General features: G+C 44.2%; 2 protein-coding genes across 4 annotated transcripts in view; both read left to right on the top strand.

The window, feature by feature from the left end:
* The window catches only part of igsf21a (immunoglobin superfamily, member 21a), a 100,789-nt gene extending 94,557 nt beyond the window's left edge, over nt 1-6,232 (top strand). For all 3 annotated transcript variants that reach the window (XM_037251914.1, XM_037251915.1, XM_037251916.1), the window contains one exon: nt 4,974-6,232. In XM_037251914.1, the coding sequence (XP_037107809.1) occupies nt 4,974-5,053 (80 nt within the window). In that variant the 3' untranslated portion in view covers nt 5,054-6,232. The remainder of the gene's footprint in view (nt 1-4,973) is intronic.
* Nucleotides 6,233-9,049: 2,817 nt separating this feature from the next.
* On the top strand, nt 9,050-11,465 carry klhdc7a (kelch domain containing 7A). Its single transcript, XM_037251912.1, has one exon. It carries the CDS (start codon nt 9,176-9,178, stop codon nt 11,231-11,233), a length of 2,058 nt encoding a protein of 685 aa, XP_037107807.1. The 5' UTR covers nt 9,050-9,175; the 3' UTR covers nt 11,234-11,465.
* The last annotated feature ends 5,137 nt before the right edge of the window (nt 11,466-16,602 follow it).

Raw genomic sequence — 16,602 nt, forward strand, 5'->3', positions numbered from 1 at the left:
TCGGTCAAATGGAGATAAAATCCAGAGGAGTGAATTTGATTTATAAGATCAGTCACTTGGGGGGGGAATTTGATTGGCTCTCTGCCAGTAGAGGGCGTCAGTGAAAAGCTTTAGGACATGACCTTCACACATGACATTAGGTTAAGCTTGGAACTTGTGGAGCTGTGCTCGTAGACTACTATGCTCCCCCACACATGCAATGACAAAATATTGAATTTGCCCTAATATTTTTCAGCCCATCTGTTAAGTATCTGTGCCTCCAAATTGCCAGCAATCGTCCAAAATTGGTCTGAGTTTGTCTTTGAAAGATATCTGGAAGTGTCCGTAAATGACCCTAAAATGTTGGCTGGCTTGTATCTTTTTGGGGATGGCTTTGTGACACACTTTTTTTTGCGCCTACTCATGATAGATAGTATGTCTACCAAATTTCATGGCCCTCAGTTAAACTCGCTTCAGGGGATGGATTTGACACATTTAATATCTACCCGGCAAAATCTCAAATTCATTTATGAAGTTCCACTGGAAATGGGCTTATAATGCCCAACTTGCTGACTTTTTATTTTTTTCATGCATAGCTTCTTTGGACTTTTTTGTCGGTCTGCTTATAATAGACCTGACTACCAAATCCAGCAAAGTCGGCTGGATTCTTATCATTTTGAGAACCATCAGACAAAACCTTCAGGACTTCATTTTTGAAGAGCCCTGCTTGACTTCTTGTGTCTAATCAAGCGTGACTTTTGAGACCTTTTTGTGGGTCTCCTCTACGATGCTTACCAAATTTCATGTTTTTAAGTAAACCTTGCTTGGTGGTCTGGAGTTTTTTATGAAACCTCTTGGAAAAGTTTGCTTTTGAAGGACTCCCTAAAAGTGACGGCTTTGAACCAAAATGACAAGACTTCCTGAAGGACTTTTTGCGGGTCTCATAATGATAGACATGTCTGAAAATGTCATGCTGCTCTGTGATAACTGGCTTCAGGTGTTGAAATTTGCCCCAATTCCAGGGGGAACTGTGTGAGCACAGATCAGTTGGATTAATATTCAGCTCCAAACCACATTGGCGTCAGTAAACAAAAGCATGTCCAAGCTCCCACTCTCTGGCACAAAGTTGTGGATGCCACGTCCTTATTGGAAAAAGGGGAACATTTGAGTATTTTCTGTAAAATTGCTTGAATGAGATCCAATTTTCAGGGAAGTGCGCCTCCTTACTCGTGCAAATCAATCTCCACATGGTATCTTCATCTGGCACCTTCATCCACCTTTGATGTTTGCGTGTTGTCGAACATTGAACAACAACAGGTTCTCTGCTGTGACTATTCCATAAGCGGGTTCATCCAACCGCGAGAGCGTCCTCTGTGGTCCACATGAAGTTGACCGGCACGCACACGCAAGTCATGCGGCCATCTGTTGGTTTTCACACTCTACTCGGACCGCGTTGAGATTCCGCCAGCCTGCTTGTGGGAGTGGTTTCGCTCTGCCAATGTGTGCATCACAAAACAAGAAATGACGACCTCAGAAGAATTTTATTACTTGACTTTATTTCTAAAACTTCGATCGCATTTTTGCTTACATTGTGTTGGTATTATGAGGAGGCCCTTGAAAAAAATGGCAAAAGGTTGACCTAGATTTTAGGGCAACGCTAAATCCCGAATTTAGTTAGTTTGTTTTTTTGGCTCCATAATTGTAGTCTTGCCATGTTGACAAACTGAATCATTTCGAATCGCTGCTATGAGAAAGATGGTGCGAGGCCATTGGCAGCATCCTGAGGAGAAAAGCCGACGTGAGTCCTGACAAAGCAAGCATCGTTTTCCTTGGCAACTGCAGGAAATTGTTGGCGGGAGCAATGGCAGAGGAGCCCAAGATTGAGCTATTGGCTGAGTGGGCACGTCCACGCTGACCTCCCGGGGCCTTGTAGGCCAGTTTAACTTGCGTTAAGGCGCGCACGCGCAGCTTTGTGTGCGAGTATGACCCGATTCTGTCCTTGCTGTGACGCACCTGCTCCCGCACTCATCCTGCCATTTGAATATTCAAATCTGTATCCCCAAGCCACAGCTCGAGGGCAGAAATGCAATGAAGAGCAAATAAAGGACAGAGACTGGATGTAGATGACAACAATTTTAAGTAGACCTAGTTAATGTCAGGCAGCACGTTGGGCCAAACCGTTTGCAATACACATACATGAATCCAAATGTACACTTACAGTAATCCCTCGTTTATCGCGGATAATTGGTTCCAAAAACCACCCGCGATAAGTGAAATCCGCGAAGTACGATCACCAACAAGAAGTACTGGGCAGGCTAACGAGTTAGGGGAAAGATGCTAATTCGCGATCGTGCTAACACGCGAAAACGGACTTCTAAAGGAATGTAAACGAACATTTGGAGCAATACTACATTGTCCTAATGATTAGACACGTTTGCTCAATTTAGAAGTTTTATTTTGACTTTTAAATGTTTTTTAATTTGGAAAAAAAAATCCGCGATGTAGTGAAGCCGCGATAAACGAAACGCGAAGTAGCGAGGGATCACTGTATACCACAGGTGCCAAACTCATGGCCCGGGGGCCAGATTTGGCCCGCCACATCATTTTATGTGGCCCGCAAAGACAAATTGTGCATCAAATTCGTGTGTCATGACTAGAATTGCAAATTGTCTTCACTTTTAATAATATATTTTTTTTTAAATATTTGACCAGTTTTTACTCGTCTGATTTGAAAAGGAGTGATTTGTCACTTTGTTTTGTAGCTTTTACTGTATATAATATGAGGTGCTCATACATTGATTTGGGTTGACAATCATAATGGCCCTCGGAAAGAAGCTATGACTACAATGCGGTCCGCGAAAAAAATGAGTTTGACACCCCTGCTCTATACACACATATGCGTATCATCTTAGAGCAAAATCTCCTGATCGAGTTAACTCCACGGGGTATCGTAAATAAATCAACGCTGCTGGCGTGAGGTACTCATGGGCAGAGTTAAACCTGTAAGCGAGAAATCTTGGTAATTCTATGAGAAGAATATAAAACGTCTGTAAAGCTGAGTCACTTAAGAGTATTGTGTTCAACTCTTACAGAATTGTATTCGAGGATCAATCAAAGCTATTAGAACAGTCTGTGAAACTAAGTAGATGTAGTAAATGTTGCAATAAATTACCGAAACTTGTGCAAATAATTAGCAACAAAGACTGACAGCATTAATAGCTACGTGTTTGTATTGTGAGTCAATTATTGGCAGATTTACACTGTTTACGGGTCTGCCAAGTGGCTTTCCCTCACAAACAGCAGGGGTCCGTTGTGATTCTTCTTACAACAGCTACTAAATGACTTTTCTATTTAGACAGGACTTTGGCATTGTCAAGACTAACAGAAAGAGTTTACCAGCAGAGCTGTGCAAAGGTTCCACAGAGGAAATACGCAAACCGGCAAATCTGTGAAAAAGAATGGCAAAAACACAAGGCTTACCCTAAAATGAAAAAGATACTTTTCACTAGCACGTCTGTTCACGGTGTGTGTACGTTCCTTCTCGTCGTCTCGGTTCGCCATCTGCTCGTTAAAGCCGCTCCCACGATGCACAGCGACAAATGTGGCCGTCACACATGTGCAAAAGGGATTATGCTGCGATTACACATTCAGTTCATTAAAATGAATTTGCCACTTCATTGAGTGCTCCTCTCATTAAATGACTATGTGTGAGAGCTTAACCTTTCATTTACATTGTTAATGTGTAGTGCCTACAGAGGGTGATTGAACCAACGCTAATGATGCGTAACTGTTGGTTTGTATATGAAAGCAGTTTATTGGGCTTGCTTGCAGGAGATATTAAATGCCAAGTTTGAGCAACATGGCAGGTAACAAGATATGACGAGGCAACTTTTTCAGAGCGTTCCGCCATAGTGATTGACGCAACGCTTTGCAGTAAAGACTAATGTATGGGAGGAAATACAGTGATCCCTCGCCACTACGCGTTTCATTTATCGCGGCTTCACTACATTGCGGATTGATTTTCCAAATTAAAAAAACATTTAAAAGTCAAAATAAAACTTCTAATTTGAGGAAATATGTGTCTAACCTTTAGGACAATGTAGTATTGCTCCAAATGTTCATTTACATTCCTTTAGAAGTCCGTTTTCGCGTTAGCACGATCGTGAATCGCATGTTTCCGCTAACTTGCTAGCCTGTCCAGTACTTCTTGTTGGTGACTGTACTTCGCGGATTTCACTTATCGCGGGTGGTTTTTGGAACCAATTATCCACGATAAACGAGGGATTACTGTATACGGTTTGTGCAACTTTTCCATCAGGAAGTAAGCATGGGGAAGAAAAATGTCCCTTGCCATGATAGACATCATGCATAGTCATCGTAGCACTCATTGTTCAATGTGGGGTTGAAAGCACACTGACTTGCCGTTCCTTAAACCAATTTCATTTTAAACCAGTGATTGCCAACTGGTGGTTGATGGCCCTCTAGTGGTCCGTGGCGGTATTTGAGGTGGTCCGCGAAATTAGAAATAGAAAATAATTGTAACATTTTAAAAAATAAAATGTATTGATTATTTAGACTTTATTTATTTTATAGACATACTGATGCAAATAAATAGCCTGTACAGGTCTATCCTCCTTCGGTGCAAAATAAAACAATATTCCGCTTGTTGCTTCTTGGTTATAATGGTGGTCCCTTGGACAAAACCAGTTGAAAACCCCTGCTTTTAATCAACATCTAAAAGAGTAAAAAAAAAATACAACTGGTCCATGAAGCAAATTTGAAGCGTCATTTCCCCATCTCTACCAATGACCTGCATTGACCCCAGCAAGTTCCTAATCTATCTGCCTTGTAGACCGAGTGCCTCCTAAGCGTCTATGCTTTTAAGGGTTCTAACTATGCCCGCCCACAAAAATACCAAATGGGAAAAAACACAAAACGTAATAAAGGCACTTTCTCGTCACAGTCTCAAAGTAACTTTGCTTCCTTTTTTACAGCTGGAGTCTCTCACAAGAACGCGATGGGCGGCCTCACGTGGATAGCTCTGGTCCTCACAGTGACTGTGGAACTGACGTGAAAACTCGTACACACCTTTGTCCGACATATTCTCAAACATATTCTCAAACACACACAGACATTCAAAACAACAAGCAAACATCAGCTTACTTTCGACAACCTTGCGAGTGTTCTCTGGCCGTTAACAAAGCTTCTGTTGAGGCCACGGTGCTGCCACCCAACGGCACTCTTTCCATTTTTTGAAACGAAAATAACCACCATTACGCTATCTAAAGAACAACATGTTGAACATGACAAGCTCCCTCCTTCTTTTCCCACGTTTTTTTTCTTTCTTGTCTCACGTCTGCCTGTTGACCAATAAAATTTGCTCAAACTGTTAAGACGGCATTCGGATTTGATTTTTTTGTTTTGGGGTATTTTTTGGGGGGTCAGAGTGTCATTGCTTTTTCCACATAAATGTGAAAAGTGCCCCGCCCCCCCACAAAAAAAGAAAAGCCGCCAGACCCATCTGCTCCATATCTACAAGGGGGCGGAAGGGTGGATGGCGTGGACGGGGGACAATGCAGACGTTGAACAGAACAATCTACACTCTATACAAGTATCTTATTTTTTTATTTTGTTTCTTTTTTGTTCCTCTTTTTCATGGCTCAGAATGTACAAAAAGAATTTAAATGCATTGGGAAAAAAGTCTCCTGTTTTTGAGTGTATTTTGTGTACATCCAGTGTAAATAATGCAGATAATTAAAGAAGTTTTATGGGGTCGTGGTAAAGGACGCTTGCCGAGCCGTTTGAACTTCATCCATTAGCGCTAATCATTGGCTGACAGAACAAGAACTGCTTTTTCTGTAGGTCATTCGATTTTTTCTTTTTCAGATATATACGTATATACCAGTCTGACTGGAAGTGTACTCACATATGTCCGATGTGTTCAGGATTGTGATGCATGTGAGTTTAATTTGGTTTTCCTTTCCTGGTTTTTTTTTCTTTGCGGCACTACTGCTGAAGGTCTCCTTGTGTCATGCTATCTTAAGTGACCTACATTGTGTGCGTGCGTGCGTGTGTGTGTGTGTAACAATTCCTGCTCTCTCTCTCTCTTACTCTGTCTCTCTCTCACGGATGTTTGCCGAGATTAGTCGCGTCACGCTAGCCGCCGTTTTCTCCCCACGCCGGACTGATAAAACAGGGTTGTTTGCATTTGTTTCATTTCACCTGTATTAAAGTGGAGAGATTATCAAACTGACACGCCTCGGCTTTCCTTATGACGTGCTTGTGTGTGTTTTGAATAATCGTTACTTCTCTAAGGGTGTATTCAGATCAGAAAAGTCTTTTAGTCCGCATGTTTGGTCCGGGCCAAAAGGCGGACTTCGTTTGGTGCGGTTCCCATTCAGACTGTACATTTTGCAAGTGAAGTATATTTTCTAAACACATCTACGCTTGTGACAATATTAGCTCCCATTGGGCGGCACACAGAACACAGACCTGGAAATGGTGGAAAACATGCAGTGGCTTGTTAATCCCAAAAATGCGCATCTATCCCGGTGTTGGTTCGGATTTATGCTGTTTGTATTCACACCTGAAGCGAACCGCACCAGAGTCTGGAAGCAAACCGAGACCACTCTAAAAAGTGGGTCTCGGTCCGGTCCTTTAATCCGCACCAGGAGTCGTTTGTGTGTATTCACACCTGCATAAAAAGTCCGAACCAGTGTTAGAATCGAACCCTGGTCGTTTTGAAGTGGACCAAATAGTCAGGTCTGCATACACCCTAAGTATACACAAGAAATGATGCATTTGTTCTGATAAGCTAACTGTACCTAAATGAAGCTAAATCATGAACTAGTGACGTTTGTCCGATAGAAACAGTCACGTTGCAAAAGCTCACGTTGCAAAAGTACAACGCTGCAAAATGGACCCGTGAGGTGGAGAGCTGCTTTCCAACATAATTACAGCCAAATTAAGAGGCCTGAGCTCTGAGAGGAGTGCACTGGTTGCATCTCATCATAACTTTGAATTCAAGAGGCACTTATGGTGCTTCATAAGAAAAATACAAAATTGAGGCAGCCTCAATTGCATTTGCGGATGTGGAAATTTGTGTTTATCGTGCATGTTATTAAGTCCTATATGATTCCTTATGAGCACATCATGTGACTTCTTGCTTGCAACATTTGATCAAAGCTACTCAGGACCTAAAAGCCCGTTTAAGGTTGTCGTGGAATTTCTTCAGTGGGGGTCATAATTCCTAGAGGCAAACGGTTTGTTTTGGGTTCTATTTATTCCAGGAGCAAAGCAAACAAAGGTTTACTTCTGTAGCTTGATTACACAAGGCTCAGGCAACAATTTGTTCAGTCCCAATTGAAGCCCCAACCATGACGTCGGTTTTGGGAGGGCAGGTTTTAGCCAAGTGTGGCAAAACAAATATACCTCTATTCAGCTCTATTTTGCATATTACATCTAAATGTGCAATACTAGGGTTCTTTTAGTTAAAGATATGTATGGCATTTCAATAATTGTTTAAAAAAATTCCCCAAAAATACTAGCTAGTATCTTAAAGTTACACGTAGCATTTATTCAGGTTGTGTGAGTCGTAAAGCTTTTCGTGATGTAACAATCACGGACTTGTGTAGTCAAAAAGTTACTCAGCCGGGGTATTAAAGTCACAGGCGGCTTATGGAGGTTATGTGAGGTATCTTCATACACATGGGGCAAAACGAGCATGCGCAGTCAAACAACCACCCTAAAGCAAGATTATGTGACTCATGGTAAAGCTACATGTGGCATAACAATCACACTGACTCTCAAAGTGTCGTATAAATCGCCCACTCTTGCAAATGGACGAATGGAAGAAATGCAGGAGCATGTCGAAACTGCACAACGTCTGGATGTGGAAGGGTACGTCATTATAAAATTCCGTTATTTGTTCGGATAAGCGGTACGAAAGATGGATGTTAGATTTAGATACAAATGTGAATTAAATTGAAATGTTCTCTTGTAGCAAACAAAAATTCACCTAGAAAATGGAATCCCAACATGTTTATGATGCGTAATCAATCATTATGAGAAGGAAGAGAAAGTATCAGCCTCTCAAGCAGACAATCCCGTCGTCCTCATCTTGGTCCGAACTGCTGATCCGAGCGAAGGACAAAGATCAAGACAATCAGCAGAATGTCACAAAGGCCTACCTGTGAATTATTCACAAGTCAAACTGGGCTTGACGACTTTAGTTTCCTTGATGTGCTTATCTAAAAACTCTCACATGACAAAACAGTGACCATCTGGAATCGCTTTCCATTTCCACCACTTAGAAAGTACTACATTTGATGACTTGGGGCAACTAAACAACTTTTACAAGCTCTTGCGTGATCATCCTCAATTTCCATATTACCCGTTACAGACCGGACTCAGGCTTCAATTTCCAACGATTTTACTGAGAGTCTTTTAAGAGGCCATGGCCTCCCGCAGAGTCAAGTTAAAGGCAGGAGTTTTCCCCGTGGACTACAACCTCACTCGAGCACATCAGCGTGGCACGTGATAGCCTGACGGTGGCTGAGCTCTATGTACTACAGCTTCTGGAAATTTATCCAGCTGTCAGTTTTCCCTGGGAACACTTGCTCCATCGACTGTCTACCAAGTTCTGCATGATTGTTATACCATCTCATTTTTTTTCTGACAGAGCCCACTGTGGAAAGAAAAGGTTCTGATCGGTGAGTATAACTGTGCAAACAAATGTATCCTGGTTCCTAAGTATTTGATACACCCCTTATTTAAACCTGCAGCTCAACCTGTGCACGGGACAATGAGTCCGTTGGTGATAAAACATGAAATGCTTACACGGCAAGTAAAAGCTACAGCAAGAAAAATAGCACCAAGATCTTTTTGTCTTGTTTTATGGAGGAACATAAATGAATGTCTCAACCAAATATTGATCTTTATTGAATGTGCGCTCCATTGTGTTGAATCAGCATCTGACTCACTACAGGTGTTGCGTGACCGGCCTGAGCTCCGCCTACAATGAAATGCAAATGTTCCTCGACAGGTTTCATTTTACACCCGGAGGCAAAGAGCGGCAGTCATCAAATCGTCGGAGCTCTTTTGCAATGGAAACCAGCCAATATACAGTTGTCAGTTGAGCCGCGTCGACAAAAGGATCAGTCAACCGGTCATTGGCGCCGTCGCTCCTACTGCTGCCATGGCAATCATAGACCTTCTTGGAGTCCAATTCAACATGCAGCTGCTGCTGAAAATCAGCCTTTCTGTGGGGACAGTGCTTCTTGTGTCATTGGCCTACAGGTTCTACAGCTCGAGGAGCATGGAGGAAAGTCCCGTCAGAGAACAGCAGACTTGCCAGAGATGCAAGACAACCCTGCAGTCGATTGACACTGAAGATAATCGACTCGGACCTACCCTCACCGATGAACCATTATCCAACGGCAAAGAAAGAACGAGAGAAATTAATCCCACCCAGGAGGTGTGTAGCTTGTCGCACAGTGATCAACATTTTAGCGAAGAAGCAAAGATATCTTCGAGTGACACTGCTATGGACCTTCCCGAACCAGCAAAATGTGGATTAGTGACTACAAAAGAAAGACGATCTCCTCGCGTTTTAAAAAAGTTGGAAGGAGGTTTGGGTGTTGGAAGAGAACTAAGGCAGGACTTGGAGCGACATGGTGTCTACTCCAGCTTTCTCTCCAAGGCAGAGGTGAAGGTGGAGGATGCTAAGCTGGTGCCGAACACTTCGGGAGACCAGGTAGTGCGTGGAAAGATTTATGACTACTATGTGGAATCCTCGTCTCACTTTAGCACAGACCCAAATGTTATTTTGGGACAGAATGAAAGAAAGTCACAACAAACAGAGATTAGAAGCAATAGCAGCTTCTTAACAAAGTCTCCTCCTTTTGTGGACCCTAACATTACTGAGGAAGCATTTGTTCTTGAGAACACAAAGCAGAAGGATTCCATGACATCCGGACTCCTACGAAAACAGAGCTATCTAGCTGCTGCAGTGCAGTTGGAGCTGCCGAGTCTAGGTCCACCCACTTATTGCTCAACCAACACTGGTGCCTCCGGACCTTCCGCAAACAATGTGAGCAAATGGTCTCATCTAGATGCTCTAGCAGGGAGTCCCTTGGTACGCCATTCAGATGTGGAAAGTCTCAAAAATCAACTGAATCTTGGCAACTGCTTGGAGGCCCTTTTTCTGGCCAAAAAACATGGTCAGAGGTCAGTAGCGCAAGCAGCCATTGAAGTGATGTCCGACAACTACCTGCTGGTACTCCTGGATCCTGACCTTCACGGGCGACTTACTGAGGCTGAGCGGGAACTAATCAGGAAGCTGAGAACAAGAGGGAGAAAATTCATCATGTTGGCAGATATGGACCCCCTCGACTTCTCAGGGAACAGCGGGGTGCCGAGAAGGAACCCGAGTGCTGTGCATTACTATGACGACTGCGGAGACACCTGGCACAAACTTTGCTCCATTCCAGAGGAAGTCTTAAGCAAAGCCTGTGCCGTGTGCACAATGGATAACTACCTTTTTGTTGCCGTGGGCTGCCAAGGCATTGAAAGTCAACTGACACCTTCCAAGCAAGTGTTTTGCTACAATCCTCTCACAGCAATTTGGAAGGAGATCAGTCCCATGAATGAAGCCAGGCCCCGTTGCAAACTAGCCGCCCTGGATGGCTACATCTACGCCATTGGTGGGGAGTGCCTCTCCTCTGTGGAGCGCTACGACCCACGATCAAACACATGGTCTTTTGTGGCCTCTCTGCCCAACGATACATTCGCCGTGGCCCATCAGGTGACGGTTTGCAACGGGGAGCTGTTTGTATCCGGAGGTAGCCTTCGCTACATGCTGTTGCGCTACAGCCCCAAGAGCGACACCTGGAGGGGGAGTCTGCTGGCGGGCACCAAAGACAGGACGGTAGACTTAGTGGCCGTGGGACCCTTTCTGTATCGCTTCGAAGTCAACCCTCTGCTGGGGGTCAGCGTGTACCGCTACCACACCGTAGCCCGACTGTGGTATGAGTGCGCCACCAAGCGGCTAATTCGGTGCCCGGCTTTCCGGTGCGTGGCAATGGACGACAGCGTCTACTGCGTCAGCCGTCACTTCACCTTGAGATTTGAGGCCGACGAGATCTCGCCGGCTTTCGCCGATGATGATTTGAGCGTGGCCCCTGCGGCCAAGGGCCTGCTTTTCCCCTTTGTCCTGTCGCTCCCCGATAAGAGGCCTCTGCAGACCAGCGTGTAGCGCAAAATCACTCAAGAATGATGACAACGTTGTGCCTGCCAGCTCTCCTTCAGCTTACTTTTTGACCGTGGCCATTACAAGCTTTGAGCTTTACCCCTTTCGTCATTTATGTCGCATTCACACTGAAGCTGGGGGAAAAAAAAATTTTTTTCATGCTAAATCCAAAATATATATCCTAAAAGTATGTGTGCTGTCCTAAATTATATTTTACATAAAGACATTATTATCTTAATGTGTCTGTTTTGTGCATGTGTTCCTGGCAAACATGCAAAGCACACCCACCATGCTATACTGTTATTGCAATTACCGCCCCTTTATTAGCAATCTCTGACCATAAATGTGAAACATTAGCAGCCTAATGGTCTCCTGACCACTATTTGCTTAGATTAACGGAGGATGCGCTGCCTCGCAAACAGTTTGCTCCACGAGATATGCTGCTCTGCCTTGCCATTAAGTGACTTTTACATCATTTGGGATGTTCAGCTTCTCCCACTCATGAATAAGTGTCGCAGTCAGTATACATTATACAAATGAGGCAGTGCGGCCACGATTCATCACCGAGCATGCATGCGGGGCGCAAAAATAACCGGCACAGTGACCTGGAGAGGACGCAATTATCTGCGAGCGTGTGTAAATACAAGGCATGTAAATAGAGGTGTCATGCAATATAAATTGCTGCGCTTCTGGAAGCATCTGGCGCAGGCGGGGTCGCTCTGCTTTGGTGGCCAGAAAATGTGCCAAGAGTTTTTGTTTGCACTAGTTTGTTGTCCTCGAAACATCTGAAGATGTTGACAGACTTGACATTCTGTGCATGTGCGATGTATTCCAGCGTGGGTCATTATGTATCGTGCAAAAAAAAAAAAAAAAGAGGAGCACTGCGAGTGATGTAAATATTCATCATTGGGGGCTCGTTGAACGACTGACAGCATCCCCGGAGAGATGTGTTGCTACAGCACCATCATGTGGTTCAGGCAGCGAGCAGCGCTCGGAGCTTGACGGGCTGCCCCGGTACGGCATCTCTCTCAACATCATGCGCGGAGCCCCGGGAGAGCGGCAGCACAGCCGAGCGACGAGGTCGCCGCTTGCTCGCAGATGGTTGACCATCAAACATTAGCGTCTTTGATTCTTCCTAATTAAACACTTTGATTCCATGTAATTAAGCTCCTAATGGGATGAGAGTTGCACGTATCCCCGCAGACGTCGACTTGGATGACTCGGGTCAGTTCCGGCATCAACACGTTTTTCTTTTTTTTCTCTCTCGGTGCAAGTTGGCTGGGAATACTAACGGCAAGCACTGTGGTGGAGAGAGGAGGAATTTGCATCTCATTATCCTCTGGAAGCGTAGACATAATGTATGCCCCTGCCCTGACATGAATGTGATAATGAACCTGAGAAGATCGAAAACAATTGGACAGAACAGCAGCGTAAAAAAGGAGCATGTTCTTTAATGTTAAAATAAAATTAAAACAACAAAGTAGCACCTTGCTAAATACGAACCAACAGTTGAAGCAAGGCAAACAGGCAAATGCCCGGGGCTGTCTCTGAACGTGTCTGCACAGCGGCATTCAAGTAATTAAATAGAGATTTGTGTTGGTCCACATGGTAGCCAACTTCAGTTCCACTGGATGGGCTTCAAACATAACAATGTTCCCGGGACCTGAAAATGTTTTTCGTTTGCATCCCCCTTTCTAGTAATAATCATCATTTTTTTAATTTCTGCCACATTCTGCACGGGTTAGATGACATTGGCAGCCTACGATACGTGTTTCCTATCGAGGCTCATTTGGTCAAATGCCTAAATTGGGTTTCCTCAAAGTACCAGGCCAAAAATATGCCCAGTATGACGTTTTCAAACCCAAATGTCTCACTTGAAAAACTTTTCTGTGTTTGTGATGAGTACTTTAATGATGTTACTTCCCAATATGAAATAAACATATTCCCTTTGAAATGATTCATCGAAGCAATTTCCTTTTTTTTATTCCCATTCATTGTTGAGCATTGTTTTACATTGCCATGAATTTTCCAAACTCGGGCAGGGTGTGACTGCTGCTTTGCGGACGAGAGCAAGGCGTGATTGGTTGGAAGGGCCATAAAGGAAGTCGCCGCAGACATTAACGTCTCTGCAACAATAAAACGGGCATCTGGGTGGACACGCTTTTCATTGTTCACGAGCACAACTGCTGCATGCATATCAAATATACAACCCCGAGGTGTGTTTTGCTCATCGCCAGGGCAGGGCACGGCTTTAATTTTTAATTCCTCATGTATAATGATGTTTGGTTTACTCTTGCGCAAACTCTGGTCTTGTCTTGCTGACTCAGTCGGCCCTTTTCACGCGGACGCGTAACAGTCGAGTCTCGGAAGCTTGTTGACCAGCGACAAGTGCTTTCAACAAGAAGTCAGAGGAAGGAAGCTATAGTGTCCTGAATTAACCTTTATTTTTTTAGTCCAGTTGTGTGTTCAACGCATTGATTCGATCATCTGCCATTTAAAAAAAGAAAAGAAAAACAGTCTAGTATCATAAAGAAGTGATTTCATTCAGACTTTTGATATAATCGGCACATTTAGGACATTTTGAGCAGGTTTTGGTGTTCCAAAATGTAAATAACGAGAATATGACATCTTCATTGAAAAAATCCTTTGCAATTGAATTTATGTGAAGGGTAAAATTTTGATATTCATGCTTCACACCAATAATTATATTCCATAATTAAAAATACAATCTCACTCAAAAAGCTTTTCAATGGTAGTATTAGAACCATTACAGGAACAATACAAAATTGATTGGTAATTTCCAGTGCTGTTAATTTTAGGGTAGCTTCGGCATAAAGTTGATTTTGTATGGCTGCTTTAACAGGGGCTGTCGTCAGGCTGCCCGGAGGTCACTTGTCTATGGCAAGCTATTTGAGCGTTTATTGTCTGATATCAAGGATATGGAATAAACGCACAAATGGCTTGCCATACTTGTCGTCTTAATATTGTTCCCCGCTAAGCGGTGGAGTGCATGACCTCGTCTTTTCTAATACTCTTCAAGAGGCTCGCAATGTGATGGCAGCAAGTGATGATTTGACGGGTATTCCAGAAATATCTTCCCCTAATGACTCTTTATCTTGGCTATCAGTGTAACGCTGGAATTAAAAGCCTGACTTGCCGTGTGGTGACAGCGTTGAAGGAGTGGTTGGAGGGCGCAGCGGGGCAGCTCTCGCCTCAAACTCAAAGTCCCGGTGGGGCGGGTCAGCTGGCCGCCTGCCGCTGTCGTTAGCTTTTGAGTCAACTGTGGCAAACAGAATGAACACTCAAACAGTTCAGTGGTTGGGGGGGTTGGGGTGCAGCGACGTGCGTAGCACAAGGATTAGTCACTATCGATCGTCACCCTGCTACAATTCCACGGGCATTTCTCTGTTCAGATCCTAATCCATGCATCCGGGCTGTAGCGGAACCTCCCCATCAAGCCAATAAGTCTTCATTTGGAACAATAATCCATCGACCCTTTTTCTTTTAACTTTGCCTTTACCTACTAATTGCATGTTGAGGCACCCTTCCGACGTATTCTCATTTCTTATGAAGCACAGGACATCACTTAGCTCCCTGGCTGGAGACCAGCCAAATGTAGATTGTGGGTCTTTTTTTTTATCTTTTGAAGCCAACAGAGCGCACATTTTCAGGCTCACCTACTTTTGCGTGCTTAAAATATGCCGCCGTTAAACCACCGCCATCGGCAAATGTCCCACCATGCGGCGCCTTTGCGGAGCATGCCGGCTAAAACAACAAGACAAGACTCGAAGTCACCTTACGGCTCCTTGTTTGCTCACGATGGAGGCTCTCTATTCACTTCTATTTACCCAGCTCTATTGCGATCCGATGCACTGCGACGTGGTTAGCGACTCAAACAGACGACGCGTCGTGGTCTCAGTATGACTCGGGTGAGCTGAGAGGCACGGTTAAGGAAAATTGAAGGTTTGCATCCGGAGTGCAATATAGTATACGTACACGCTTGGCTCAATGAAATGCAGTGCACATTGATAAACGCTTAGACTACAAATTGTGTCCTCGGGCTACTTCTTCAGATGTAGCCAGTGAAGTTGTGTGAGAAATCGAAAGTAGAAAGACCAACAGGCCATTAAACGATCTGGTGTGTGCCCCTCGTTTAACAGCACAGTGCCGACCGAGCTTCAGATGGATATACTTGCCAGCCGAGCAACAGTCGTATTTCCAGGATTTGCTCAGCCGGGTTCAGAAACCCTCTTCCGGGGATTTCAGTCGACTGCCTGACTGTTGGTCTCCTCTCCACCCGTCAAGCGGACACAGAAGCACACAAATACTTGCAAGGATCATTCTTTAGAAGGCACCCCACATGGCTACAGTCTTTGTGGTTCCCAAATGTCACGTATCCAATTTGGAGCTCCTCAAGGAGCCGATTATCGAGGGGTGTCAGGGATGAATTGGATCAGGAAAAAAAATCTGTTCAGATTGGACGGTTTGTAGACAAAGCTAGAAAAAGAAATACAGTAGAGATACAGATAAAGATTTTGGATATATCAGTGGAAAGTTGGTGAAAATTGAGCTGCCAGGTAGAAGGCCCTGAGGAAGACCAAAGAGGAGATTTATGGATGCGGCGAGGGTCGATTTGGTGTAGTTGGAGTTGCAGCAGAAGATGCAGAGGATAAGGAAAGATGAAAGCAGATTTGCCGTGGTCATGAAGAAGCCGATTATTGTGACACCACCGTCCCGTGGGGATCCGGAGATTAACAAATTGATAACCAGAACTTGCAGCTGTGAAGGCCAAACATGCTCAGGCCAGATGTCTGATATTATTGTGCGACTGCAGAGTGCTGGTACCGAAATCCCTCTTGAACACTTCAGTCCTTAAACCTCAATCTACAGTTTAAGGATCCATTAAGGTGTCCTCTCCAGTGTTGTTTTATTGCGCCTCACACTCAGCAACTGTCCACTCCAAACTCTGCCACAGAGAGGAAGTGACAACGCTGTGGTTAGCATGTCAGCCCAGACACGGCACTCAGGGCCCAATTAGAACCCGGGAGAGACAATACGGGACACTTTGACACATGCGTTGCTTTCGACATGACCAAATAAGAATGAAAACAAACAACACGCAGAATGCTTGGTTGTGAGAGTCAACGTGAACGTTCTCCCTCTCAAGAAGCCACGTTTTCCTTTCATGACATTAAAGAAAAGCGGCGGCGAGTTTAGCTTTCACTGCACGATTTTATTTCTTATCACAGCTCCCTCTGTAGGATATCAGCGGCCGCAGGAAAGCAAAGAACCCCGCGTCTGATTTGCTAATAGCCTCCTCCCCAAAAAAGGTCAAAGAATATGCAGATATGAAATTGTGTTGTTCTGCACCATTC

Source organism: Syngnathus acus, chromosome 5 (genome assembly GCF_901709675.1).
Source record: "Syngnathus acus chromosome 5, fSynAcu1.2, whole genome shotgun sequence".
In the NCBI taxonomy this organism is placed as follows: domain Eukaryota; kingdom Metazoa; phylum Chordata; class Actinopteri; order Syngnathiformes; family Syngnathidae; genus Syngnathus; species Syngnathus acus.

Bases quoted from the DNA above. Each gene is read 5' to 3' on its own strand.
- klhdc7a (XM_037251912.1), top strand. From the start codon at position 9,176: ATGGCAATCATAGACCTTCTTGGAGTCCAATTCAACATGCAGCTGCTG.